The 13,433-nt window shown below is 39.6% G+C and overlaps 2 protein-coding genes and 1 long non-coding RNA gene across 4 annotated transcripts; 2 read left to right on the forward strand and 1 right to left on the reverse strand.

Moving 5' to 3' along the window:
* Positions 1 to 1,484: 1,484 nt before the first annotated feature.
* Positions 1,485 to 5,074, forward strand: s100b (S100 calcium binding protein, beta (neural)). Its single transcript, XM_037091141.1, has 3 exons — positions 1,485 to 1,594; positions 2,785 to 2,942; positions 3,176 to 5,074. Exons 2-3 carry the CDS (start codon positions 2,799 to 2,801, stop codon positions 3,320 to 3,322), a joined length of 291 nt encoding a protein of 96 aa, XP_036947036.1. The 5' UTR covers positions 1,485 to 1,594; positions 2,785 to 2,798; the 3' UTR covers positions 3,323 to 5,074.
* Positions 5,075 to 6,278: 1,204 nt separating this feature from the next.
* LOC119015286 (small cell adhesion glycoprotein homolog) lies at positions 6,279 to 10,197 on the forward strand. The gene is made up of 4 exons (XM_037091140.1): positions 6,279 to 6,426; positions 7,563 to 7,638; positions 8,743 to 8,784; positions 9,399 to 10,197. The coding sequence occupies exons 2-4, from the start codon at positions 7,575 to 7,577 to the stop codon at positions 9,590 to 9,592; spliced, it is 300 nt and encodes a 99-aa protein (XP_036947035.1). The 5' UTR covers positions 6,279 to 6,426; positions 7,563 to 7,574; the 3' UTR covers positions 9,593 to 10,197.
* A 1,155-nt stretch (positions 10,198 to 11,352) lies between these two features.
* LOC119015330 lies at positions 11,353 to 13,433 on the reverse strand. Of its 2 annotated transcripts, XR_005073303.1 has the most exons (4): positions 12,746 to 13,433; positions 12,555 to 12,648; positions 12,180 to 12,437; positions 11,353 to 11,585 (listed from the first exon to the last, which is right to left on the reverse strand). It is a non-coding gene; the product is annotated as an uncharacterized LOC119015330 (long non-coding RNA). The 2 variants fall into 2 exon arrangements; XR_005073302.1 differs by having other exon boundaries at positions 12,555 to 12,774.

Consider the following 13,433-nt stretch of genomic DNA (forward strand, 5'->3'; position numbering starts at 1 on the left):
CGATGTCGGACTTCTGCTCCACGTGTCTTTGTCTTTCTCGATTACAGAGACAGACACCTTGTACTGAAACATCACCACTAAACGTTCAGATAAAACCAGTAATAATCCTTTGTGGGGACTCATACAGGACAGCTTCAGATATTCTGTGAATCCTAACTGATAATCTGAACTGTTTGTGTATTTTTCCTTCAGTAAGAGTTTGTTGACAGTGTTTTGGATTAGAGATCTGGCACCGGCACATCTCAACTCCTGCCTATTTGGCCGGAGCAGCTGTAGGGTTTGCTCTCTCTCTCTCTCGGCAGCGGAGGGGAAAACGTCTGGCCAACTTCACCAGTGAAAAGAGCGTCTTCATTAACATGCACGGCCAGACGCTTCCTCTGAAACGGGCCTTTGTCACCCAGCAGATGCCCGAGTGCAAAACAGGGAAGAAGCAGATTCCCGATGACAGAGAGGACGCAGATCGATGTATACGATCCACAGATGCAGACGGAGGCGTTTGAGCTCGTTGTTTTACAGACGAGCTTCAGCCTCATTAGTGCACAAGCGTCTGGCGAGGTTTTGTAAATGAGGCTGTGTTGTTCCAAACATGTCAGGTTACATGAATGACCAGTCCTCTGTGTGAGATAACTGTGGAGCAAAGGAGGAAGTCAGGTGAAGCAGTACAACGAGGTCGACAGTTAGAAAGCTTCCACCACTTGTTTTTTCACTATTTCATCACACAAAGTTTGTGGAAATCAGGAAATAAAGATCTATAATGACTTTTGGCTCCTGTTGCTCTCAGGCAGGGAGATCACAAAAATAGGTCATTTTTATCAAGGTGCCTGAATATTTCCTCAGTAAAAACACGATTTAACTCATAGAAGCTTCAGGATACATTTTCTAGACTTCTGACTTTTCTTGAGTCCAGTTTGATACTAAAATCAACGATTTTTTTTGGCTCATCAGCACAGTGAAGTTACGTCCTGTTCATTCGTTACTGAACTTAAAAAAGCCAAATCCTTTCTTAAAGTCAAACCATGATGTTTTCTTCAACCTAACTAAGTAGATTTCTTACTTAAACCTGTTGGATTTACGTCTCTTGTTCGGTGGCGACCTCTACTGGCCGCAGCTGTTATTACAGCAGCAAAGGAGGAAGTCGAAATTGTTGTTATTTTCATCTGAAACACAAAGTTTTCCTGAACGGAATCGAACTACGAGCGTATACGATGACTGTCAGGCTCAACTGTCGCTGGTGCATCACAACAGTTGCGTTGTTGTGCGTACAGCGACGTGCGCTAACTGGGTTGTGTTTTCTATATTTACATCCGAGATGAATCTCAGTCAGTAACTTCAAAATGTCCAAATGTTTCAGAGTTGATACTAAATGAGCTCGTCTTGTTTCTGCCCTCGACACTCGGAGTCAGACAGTCCCATCAGTGGAGTGAGGGGAGGTGGACGCACGGGATTGGTCAGCAGTTTGAGTGACAGGCTGGATGACCTCAGCGCTGCACCCTCCTCCTCCACCACCACCCACCAGCCTGCCGCAGTATAAAGCCTGCTGTCCATCCTCAGCCTGCACTCGCTCCGGACGACTGCTGCCTGAACCGACGCTGAGGTGAGTTCACGACTCCACTTCACTGTTAAATATGGACAGAAAGATGTAAGAACTCGTATTGATTATTGTCTGTGAGAGCTGATCGATTCTGCACAGGACAAGCAACGACTGCAAAGTATGGAAGCTTTTTAATGCCAAGAATAAGGAAAATGTTAGAAAGTGTACAGTGACACAGATATGATGTATCAGCCTGTTTTCTTTAACACTGACTCATATTCAATATATTTTTTTAATTATTATGTCTAATCATCTAATCCATCATCCAACAAAGGGTCAGTTCACTGTTAAACATTAGTTAATAGTTATTTAACTGCTGACAAACAATGACGTTCCTTTTTATTACACAATTGTTTTTTGTGCACAATTTACCATTTTCTGAATGTCGGTTATTATAAAGTGTTACCAGAGAGAGAGACACAAACAAAAAATTTAAATAGATAAAAATGTATTTGGACAAACGAGGAGAATCCAAACTTCAGATCTGAGATTGTTTGACATCCAAATTTAAAATCCATTTTCAAGTTTAAAGGCAGATCAAGTATTTTTAATCGTATATTTTATCTAAAAAAGTATTTTTTTTGCACTGTCATGCTGGTAAAACATTCATTTAATGAGCAGCAAACAATCAAGAATGTTAAAAATATTAACTAAGATATAAAATGAATATTATTTTTAGCTTCTTTTAAATCTTTCCTTGATTTTTTTCTTGATTAAAGCTTTTAAAAATGTTGGAAGTTTGATTGATTGAACAGTTTGTAAAAAAGACTTTAAAATATCAACGATAAAGACAAAATTTTAAAAAAAGTATTTTCTGTTTGAGTTCGTGTTCTTATTTATCAGCCTCTCCGGGTTTTATTTTGAAAAGCACTTTGTTACAGTGAGGAAAGTGTTCAATTAATTAATTGTATTATTATTATCATAGATATTACACATATAATAATTTAATATAATATAATATTTTGAATTGGACGACTGGATCAAAACTCTGTTTTACTTTAAATGTGTATTTCATTATTTTAGACTGATTTTTTGTATAAATGTTTTTCTGATTATGATTACAACAAAAGTGAACTTAAAATACTGGATTACTTAAAATAATATTTAACAGTGATTTACACTTTGTCCTTCTGTGTCTGGCTTTCAGTGCAAGTGGAATATTTTTCCTCATCTGTTGTTTCTTTAATGAAAAGGTGACGAGTCGCAGATGACAATGACAGACCTGGAGACCTCGATGGCGACCATCATCGCCGTGTTCCAGAAGTATTCAGAGCGAGAAGGAGACAAACACAAGCTGAAGAAGAGCGAGCTGAAGGATCTGCTGCACGACGAGCTGCCGGACCTGATGACGGTGAGACGCAAAACACAAACCAAGAGACAAGAAACACAAAACTTCAGTTACTGCGCAGATTTCTTGCTGCGTCAGAGCGGATTTGAAAATGTTTTTATTTCATCAGCAGCTGTTGAATATTGGATGTGATGACTGTTTGACTCACAGGTGACAGTTTGATTCAAATCTTTATGTTGTCGACTTCGTGGTGTTGCGTCGTGTCCCGGCCTGAACTCTCCGTCCTCCTCCTGCAGCATGTGAAAGACCAGGCCACTCTTGACAACCTGATGGAGAGCCTGGACACCGACGGCGACGCCGAGTGTGACTTCCAGGAGTTCATGACATTCATCTCCGTGGTTACCGTCTGTTGCCACGAGTTCTTCGAGCACGAGGACGAGTAAGGAGGAGGCGAGACGGGGGGAGCTACAGTAAATTATAAAGGAGAAGAAGAAGAAGAAGAAGCCTAGCAACGCACAACCTGTTGGCACCTTCCGAGCAGTGCATTGTGGGAAAATACAACAGCTGCAGCCACTCCAACAGTTCAGTCCAGTAGTTACGTTAGCACCAATCAGATCTGAATCTAAACTCCTCTGTTTGATCAGTATTTTCTGTTATATTTTAATAAAACACGTCTTGTTTTCTCTTCGCAGAAAGATTCAGTGACCTTCACTCTCACGTTAAACGTAGCTGCTGCCATCTCGTGACATGATACAGTTTCGCTCAGACATTCGCAAGAAAACACCCCAGAGATCGAAACAGGATCATAATAATAATACTTCAGATTAATAATCTAGAAAAACAAAGTGGCTTTTATTTGACTTCTGGCTTCCTACCAACTTCTTCGAGTCACCTGTGTTTGATAAATCTTGTTGACCATCAAATATTGAACGTGTCTCGTAAGTTGACCATCGTTTAATAAAAAACAGACATTAGCTCGGCTGAAGTTTTCAAAACTTCAGAGATTTCAATGTCGACCAGTTGACTCAAAAAAAAAACACAATCCTGGAAATCAAAAAACATAAAACAGTTTACTAGATATTGAGTTTGGCTGCCAAGTAAAAATAAAAGTAGGCAATCATTTATCTAAGAATGAATTAACAGCCACTAAAGTTGTACTTTTTTGAAACTGTTGTTAATATTTCAGTAGCCACGTGTTATTTTAGAGGCACCTTGGTTGAAAAATATTGAAAGTGCCTCAAAGTTTCTCTGTCCTCATTTACAAAATATTTTATTGGCTCAGAAAAGTTTCAAAACGCTTGAGTTTTACTTAATCTAGAATCAAGAAGCTACTTTGGTCGTGAAAATTTAGTCGACTGTGTGAAAATGGAAATGACGTGTAGTTGATAATCATTTATTAAACATTTTGTCTAGTAAAAATCTCGATGGCTTGTTGAGCTTCAGCTAATCTAGAAAACACTTTGATGTGACAATTTAGGAGTTGACCAACTTTTCAGACAACATTTTTATTAAAAATCTAGTTGACGATCAAATTCTGAAAGTGACTTGTAAGTTGGTCGTCGTTTAAACAAACATTTGATCGGCTGGAAAAAAGTTTAAAAATGACTCGTGAGTTTAACATGAACTAGAAGCCACTCTGGAGGCAACAGTTGAGGAGCTGGAAACAAAATTTAACGATCAATCAAATGTTGAACGTCACTCGAAAGTTGGTCGTCGCTTAAACAAACATTTGATTGGCTGGTAAAATGTTCCAAGCTAGCAGCCACTTAGCTTAGCATAAACCTAGCTTACGATAACATAGTTTTCACGTTTGTTGTTGTTTTTGTCGCCAGCTGATTAAAACATATAATGACGTCGTAACACTGGGCTCGTTAATTAAAGTGGCTGACGAGTTGTTTAGCCGGTTTCTTGTTTAGAAACTTCCCAGTGAGCTCGTTGGATAGAAGTAATCTTCAGTTATCTGCTGTCTTCTCTAGCTGGCTCCTAAAAATAATCGTATTAGGATTTAGTGGCTGATCAGATTCAAGCTGCTAGAATAAAATCGTTATTTCATTATGTGTAACGAAGAAAACACACGATAGGTTTGAGTCAGTTGGAGCTCTGAGGTTTGTTGGATGACGTGTATTGTGAAATGTGGAGCACTGGTTCGTTTGGATGTCGATGATACGAAACAAATTAAATTATCAATGTGTGAACTCTTGAGTCTGGGTTTTTTTATTGTGCGACCAGAAAAAAAGGAAACAGCCAACACGGTTTCACAGCATCGATTATCTTGATTTTGCAGATGTTAATCAATTGAACTGATTTATTTCTTCTTTGTTTGTGAAGTTCCTGGACCGTGAAGCACCTGTTGTTTACTGCTAACTGACACCAGAGATAACAGATCTGCAGACTGAACATTTAGACAGAAGTAGAAGAAGTTAAATGATTTAAAAATGCTTCTTTTGTTTTGCGTTAAGTGTCAGAGCTGTGGATGTGAGCCGGTGAGGTTAATTATTCCTCCTCCCTGCTGACCTCATTAACACGACGATTAGAGTCACCTGTATCAGTCCTGAGGGACAGGTGAGCCTGAACGCACCACACGCCGTTAGAAAAGCTCAGATCCTCCTGATTCTATCATGCAAACCACTTGATGCAAAATTTATGTTGTTTTTTCCACCTCAGCTCTTGTTTCTGACCGTTTTATCAGCACAAAATCAATCTGAGCAGTAAATAAAGAACTTTAATGAGTTTCTGCTCGTGTTACTCTCAGACGGGGAGATTTTTAGGTCACAAACTTGCATTTTTTCTGGCGAGGAACCTGAATGTTCTTGAACTTTCTTGAACTTGGACCATGTGAGACTGAATGAAGTGGACCTGATGTGTTTTCCAGCTAACAGAGGACGTTACAGCTCATCTGCAGGATGAGTTTTACAGTAAAAATGAAAGCGAGAACAGTTTCAAGAGCCCAAAACAATGCTTGTGCTCATTTCCCAGTGTCTGTCATGAAGATAAAAAGATGTTTTGGGATCATTATCGCTGTTTAAAGGACTTCCTGAGCTTCATTTTGGCCTCAGAAGTGTTTCTCTTCCATCGTCGGAGCTCGAAGGAGGAAAAACAGCAACATTAAAACCATTTTCTGACACTTCTCTGGTTGTTCTGAGGCATTCTGGGAAACGTAGGACACCACGAGCACAGTAAAACAACTCCTGTAGATCTGCGGTTATAATCATTAAACAGCATGAACACACACACAATCCTGTGAGAGTGTGTGTGTGTGTGTGTGTGTGTGTGTGTGTGTGTGTGTGTGTGTTAGCAGATGATGTAAGAGGCGTTGTCACACTTTCAGACATCTGCAGGCTGTTTAGCATCAGAGAGGTGGAGTCGTCCTCGTGATTGGCCGGTGGGGAACAGATCTCGACCCTGGGGACTGACACCACACCCATCTGTGAGTGTGTGTGTGTGTGTGTGTGTGTGTGTGTGTGTGTCGTCCAGCATATGCTCTGTTGTGTTTCTTCGTCTTGTTCTCAGTGGATGGTGAGTTGGTGCCTGCAGGTTCTCAGAGCTGGTGAGTTTTTGCTTCGTCTCATTTTGTAACTGTTGTTTGATATTCTGACAGTTTAATCTGTAATCAGTCGATCGTCTGTATTTTATACATGTGCGAGCTTCAGTTTGCTTGATAATCTGCTGCAGAACGTTGAGTTTGTGATATGGAGGTTTGAGCAGGAGAGATTAAAACGACTCTGCAGCTCTGAGATAGTTTTGAAAAGTGCAGACATGTGGAAGAACTGGCGTCCTTTAATCATTTTCTTAACGTTTTGCAAGAAAAATCGTCACTCTGATGCTTCACAGACAAACTGAACCAACTTAATCTTGGAGCTGCTTCTTCATGTTGGTGTTTAAAGGATGAAATATGGAAGACCACAACTGCCAAAATGAAAAAGAGAGACAGAAAGAAAAATAAATAAGTCAATATGTCATTTCTTCTGTATTTATCTTTATTTTAACTTTATATTAATCCCCTTTACTTTCTCATTTCTTTTGAATTCTATTTATCTTTCTATGTATCATTATGAATGTCAAAAGGGCAAAGAACACAGAAATACATGTATGAATGAAGAAATGTGTTTAAAAAATGAGAAAACATTTATTTTTACATCACATTTGATGCATTTAATGGTATTTTAATTTATTATAATGCAAATTTGATTATTTCCTGTCTTTGTCTTTTATTTTGGCACCTTAAGTCCTCCTTATGAACAGATGACTACATATAGTTTTTTATATGTTTTTGGTCCTTTTACTTCAAATCTTACAACTTTACATCACTTAAAGCCACCGATTGATTTCACAAGTTAATATTTATAACACTATTGTTTGATTATCAACGTTAGAGAAGCAAGTTAAAACAAAAATTCATAAATTGATTAATGCCTTCATTTACCTAAATGTCATTATAGGTGCATTTAATGGCATTATGATTAGTTTATTATCTCTCTTTATATATTTATTCATGTATATTTGATTTTGTCATCTTTATTTTCCATTGTAATGATGATTATGTTTGTTTTTGCTCCATTTACCTCAAATATTACAATATTTCTTAAAGGAAACAATGACAGATAGTGATTTATTTCATTTTTAGGAATATTTGATAAACATTCTGACATTAATAATTCGGTTTATTCATTTTTTTCTGCTCAGGTTGACGTCATCATGGAGTTTTCTGAAACTCCTGCTCCTGGAACTCCTTCTAGTGCAACTGAGGCCATGACGAAGGGTACGTACGCGAGCGTGATCATGGAAATATGAAGATGATATATAGATGTGGAATATTTAAATGGATAGTTAATAAATAGAGGGAGAAATACACAAGAGTGAAGCAGAATAAAACAGAAATGTCAATATTTCCTTTCTTGTTCTTTTACAGTTTTGTGTATCATTTTTAGTTTAATTTATTTATATTTCATTTGCAAGTTGCAAAGAGACCAAAATACAGAAATAAATACATTTCAAACTGGTCAATTTCCTGAATCAAACAGTAAATAAGGGAATTAATACACACGGGAATAAATGAAAAAGCAAGAAAATTAGAACATAAATATCCATTCAGCATTTTCATAGTAATTAATTTTTTGAGCCCTTTATGTATTTATGATCTTGGCAGCTTCAGTCTTCCATACAGAGAAGCTGGACTACTTTATATTCTGTCAGCTTGTAACATGGCAGCTTTAATATTTAAGACATTTAATCATGTTTCTGTTCAAAAGTGTTAATAAATGTTTGATATTCTGATACATAACTGCAGTAAAGCGTCTGCGTAGCTGGTGTTGAGCAGGGAGTGTCTTATCAGCCTGATGCCAGAGAGGATCATGGGAAGGAGCGAGTGTGACGCCTCCAGGGTCTGTCGCCGTGGAGATAAGAGCTCGTCTCCACCGCGGGGCCAACGAGGGCCGAGCTGCTGATCTGAGTTTTATTTATCGCTGAATCACATTTGCTGTTTGCCGTTCAGAAGGAAACCAAAGTAAAAGTTTGAATTCAACCCTCAGAAATCACAGAACCAACACGTGCGACAACAGAGTCGGTGCCTGTTCAGGGCTGAAGTGTGACAGCAGCCGTCGTCTCTGCACATTTTAAAATAGACGCGGGGTGTTTGAATACCACGCGTGGTTGGATTCTGAGCCAAGACAAAAAAATACCAATCAGCTGCCGAGTGCCGAGCTGTGTGGCGGCTCAGGAGGGGAAACACTAGAAGAACTTCCTGTTACACACTCTATGTTCCATTATTAATAAAGTGCATGAAGAGTTTTGTACTTTATATCTTCAGTCAAAGATGTGGCTGTGTTTTATGAAGCAGGCTGACAGACATCTTGTTTTGTTCCAGGTCCAGTCACAGACGATGGAGATTTCGCAGCCTTGATTGGAGGTGAGAACGCAGCTTTTGACCTGCTAACAGAGACAAACAAGTAAAATCAGACTGATAACTTGATTTAAAGGGAGCAGCTTCAGGCCCGAACATCAGTTTTGTAGCAAATCTTGTTTGTTTTGAGGTCAAATTCTGGAAAAGTAGTGTTTGTTTGGCTGCAACATCCCAATTTTTCAAAATAAAATGCACTGATTTCTGCTGAGAGCTTCAACCAGAACAACTCGGATCACTGCTGCAGTCGGGTCGATTAACAGGAGTGAAGATAAATCAGCTTTTTTTAAATCCCAGAAGTTGAAAAAGTGACTCTCTTGGCTCTCCTCCCTTCGGTGAGCGGCTCCGGATCACATCAGAATCTGATGAGACTCCAGGTGTTTATTCCTCCAGATGTTCTGGCTCTGGTCCAGAATCCAGACAGTTCCGAGCAGCAGAAGTTAAATGAGGCGTAGAAATTCAATATTTGGCTAAAACACACAGAAACAGAGGAACGATCCTTAAACTTCAACTGTTGTACTGTTTGACTCATGAATCTGAACTTGAGCTCTCTGATCTAAAATTTATTGATTATGTGTTTGAGAAATTAGGTTTTGAAACTGTTTCTCCGGTCTTCTCTGTAGGAATGGTCGGCGGCGTGCTGCTGCTGCTGATCTGTGTGATAACGGTGCTGCTGTGGTGTTTGTCCCGGCAGAAAGGCTCGTACGTCACCAACGAGACGGACGACGACATCGACGACGACGACGACGACGAGTCTGTGGGCTCTGACACGGCGCTCCAGAGCAAAGAGCCTCTGAAGGCCAAAGACGAGGAATAAAAGACCGACCAGAGAAACTGTGGAGGACTCAAGAGTCTGTAGATCTGAGGAGACTGTTTTAATCTGAACGAAGCAAATTTGCACATCGATGCCGCCAAATATCAGAAAGACAAAAGCATTTTTTTATTTCAGTGACATTTGATTAAAAAAAAACAAGAGTCAGCCTGTTTAACGTTAATCAGGAGAATCTGCAGCACTAAAACAAACCTCGAGCAGCTTTTTGAATATCGTCACACTTTATTCTTTGCAGAATAACCTTTAAATCCAGAACCACTTCCTCCCGATCCACAGAGAAATGTCTGGACTCGTTGTTTAAAACCAACAAATCAGAGAGGCTGCTGGGAAAAAAAACCCCACACCTGAGCTCTCGGCTGCAGGTGATTTTCCAGCCTGGCAGATTCTTTTTCTTTGTTTGTTTGTTTTTTGTAGTTTTTCAGTAAATAGACAGAAAAGAAGTTACAACAGAATGTGAGAGGAAATAAAAAAGTGAATAATTAGCTGCAATAATGAATGTTGTTGTTTTCTACTTCTACTTTTCTACTTGTTGAGTAGTTTTTACTAACTAAAACAGTGCATAATAATAAAGTTGACACTTTTTAACACAGTGTGTGTTGCTGTTTGTTCACCTGAGTGGTTTGACTGGAAGGTCTTCATCATTTAAACAGCTCCATCTAGTGGTGAAGAAGAGTCACTGCTCCCATCAGAAGATCACACATTCAAAACATTTAACACATATTTATTAAACTGAATAAGTGGTGCAATGTGACTAAATATATCTGCTCAAGTACTTTACTTCAGGACCAGTCTGAGGTACTTAGTCTCCATATTTTTGCAGTTTTTCCTCCATTTTTACTTTTATCTTCCAGCTTTACTCATGAACGTGAAACATGAAACTCTCTGTTATAAATTCAGACTTTAATCTCTTTAATTCTTCAGCTTCTCAAACACTGACAGCCAGAGAACAGCCAGTGTGTGACAGCCTGTCTGGGTCCAGCAGCACCGCTGACCTACAGGTGGTGCTGTTGGACCAGAACTTCACTACAGACAGCAGAAGTGTTCAACAATCAATACACTCATGATCGATAACTCAGAACAGGGAAGGAAGCTGAAGAGGAGGAAACAAAGAGGAAGAATTCAGCTTTTTATCTCATAATTATGACTTTCTGTGTAAAAAATAATGACTTTCCTTATCATTAGATGACTTGTATCCCATAATTATGACTTTTTATATAATTATTATGACGTATAGTTTATCAATAAAGCTAATTTGACCTTTATTCTTCTTCGAACTGTCAGAAACTGGCGTCCACACACGAAGAGAGACGAGAGAATAAATACACAAATTACAAGTAATTAGATCCCAGATAGTTTCATGTAATCATGTTTATTGTAGGAACATCAACCTGCTCGTGTTACTTCATTCAGTACACACACACACACACACACACACACACACACACACACACACACACACACACAGACAGACACACACACACACACACACACTGCCCGAGTGGCAGGGCAGATATAATGTGTCTGTGTGTTTATCAGGGTAATAAAAAAAAACAAACTACAAATTAAAACAGTGTGACGCTCGTTAATGAACTGACTTTAAACCAAACACACACACACACACACACACACACACACACACACAGCTGAGTGTGCAGAAAAAGAACAAGAGACAAAACAAAGACAAGAAACTTTTCAAACAGCTGTTCAATCCTTTAATTTAATGAACAACAAAGTGTTTTGTTCAGTCTAACCAGTCGACATCTTCACTTCCTTCTTGATTTACAGATGATCTGCCCTCGTTAATCGCTGATTGGACCTGATGTGTTTCCAGTTTAGCTCGAGGTGTTTCTCCTGAAACCTCCCCACATCTCTTTGTTCAGCCAAAGCAAACAGAGAGGCGTCTGCGGTGGCTCAGGTGTCGGCGGATGAACCCGATGTGGCGTTCTGGTGGTTCTGAGAGTTAGTCTGCTCGTAAAAACTGCAGATGAACCAACACACATGAAACAGAGAGGGAGATTTACAACCTCCAGCCTGGTGCTGTGCGTTCAGTCTGACAGCGAGAGTTACTAAACATGTAAACTAATCTGTCTGAAAGCCTAAAGAGGACTTTCTGCATCAACATTTAGAATTTTTTAACTCATAACTGACTTTTAACTAAGAATTCTGACATTTAAACTCATTATTTTGACTTTTAATTAATAATTCTGACATTTAAACCAATATTTTTGGCTTTACACTCATAACTTTGACATTTTAACTCACAATTTTGACTTTATCTCATGATTTTGACTTTAAACTCATAATTTAGACGTTTTAACTTATAATTTTGACATTTAAACTCATATTTTTTACTTTAAACTCATAATTTTGACATTTTAACTAATAATTTTGACTTTTTATCCCATAATTTCAATGTATAACTCCGTAATTCTGACCTTTACCTCATTATTTTTTACATTTGAGATCATAATTAGCACATTTAAAGTCATAATATGATCTTCATCCAGTATTGTTGAAGCCTTCTCCTTGGATCTAATGTAACTCCTCTGACAGCTGTATTAACTTGTACCACCTCTCCTCTCCACCAGGGGGCTGCTGAACACGCCTCAGCCGGACAACACGCAGTGATCGCGGCCGTGCACCTGGCGCTGCTCCGCCGCCTCAGTCCGCAGGTGAGTCCGCAGGTGAGTCCGCAGGTGAGTCCGCAGGTTGGCCGTCAGTGGAGAGTTTAACCGCCTCGTCTGTCTTTGTGACTTTCACCTGCAACGATGTGACGTCAGGGAAGCCGGTACGTCAACGTCGCCGCCATGTTGGTCCGGGGAAGACTCGCCTGTAAACAGTAGAAGCACATGGAGGAGCTGCGGGTTGTCCGGATAAAAAAGCACCATAATGCGAATTAACTTAAGGTATCAAATGAATGTAGTGAAGTAAAAAGTACAATATTTACCTCCAAATGTAGTGAAGTGGAAGAATAAAGCAGCAGAAGTACCTCAAAGTAAATATACAGATGTGTAGATAAAATGGATTTCAGGTGTCATGAACTGAAAGTAAAGTAACGTAATTTAGTCACAAATGTAGTAAAACGTATATTTGTCTTGAGAACGTTGGATAAAATGGAAATACTGGCGTATTTGTCACCGAGCAGCTGCTGAAGTGCTGATGTTTGTTTTCACCAGAACCTCTGGGCGCTGACTCACAACTGTGGTGGTTGGTCAACTCTCGGCTTTACGAGGCCGCGTGTGAGACTCAACATCCCCGTTAAGTAAATCAGCTGCAAACCGAGCAGGTGAGGACATAAAACAGAGGAGTTCAAAGGTTTGGACCTCGTCGGGTTTTTTCCCCTCTTCCTCCGGGTCCATTAAGGCTCAGACCGTCGAGGAACGATGGGCCTCGGAGCGCCGCCAGGGTGGGAAATTTCATTTGTGACTCACACAATCAATTTGAACGCTGAGCTGAGTTAACGGTATTCTCAACAACAACAGCGCTGCGGCGGCCAAGGAAAGAATGAGACAAAAAGAAAATCAAAGAGATAAAATACACTGTGAATTTCCCAGAGGAGCGAGGAGTAATTTCTCGACATTAACGCCGTCTTTTCCAGAGTACCGGGGGTTTGGCAGGGTCCAGTTTCCCACCGGGCAGTCCCTCAAGGTCGTTACCGGAATGTGAAATTATATCTATTTTAACAAGTAATTTATTTAAGCTGAGTCCAGAGGGAACGTCGGCCGGCTCTCTCTCTGTTTTCAATCATTTCTCAGCTTTTTGTCATGCTTGTAGAAATGTGCCGTTTCTCTTGTTCCTCCAGAATAAATATGACAAAGTCTGTCAA

Source organism: Acanthopagrus latus, chromosome 24 (assembly GCF_904848185.1).
Source record: "Acanthopagrus latus isolate v.2019 chromosome 24, fAcaLat1.1, whole genome shotgun sequence".
Lineage (NCBI taxonomy): Eukaryota > Metazoa > Chordata > Actinopteri > Spariformes > Sparidae > Acanthopagrus > Acanthopagrus latus.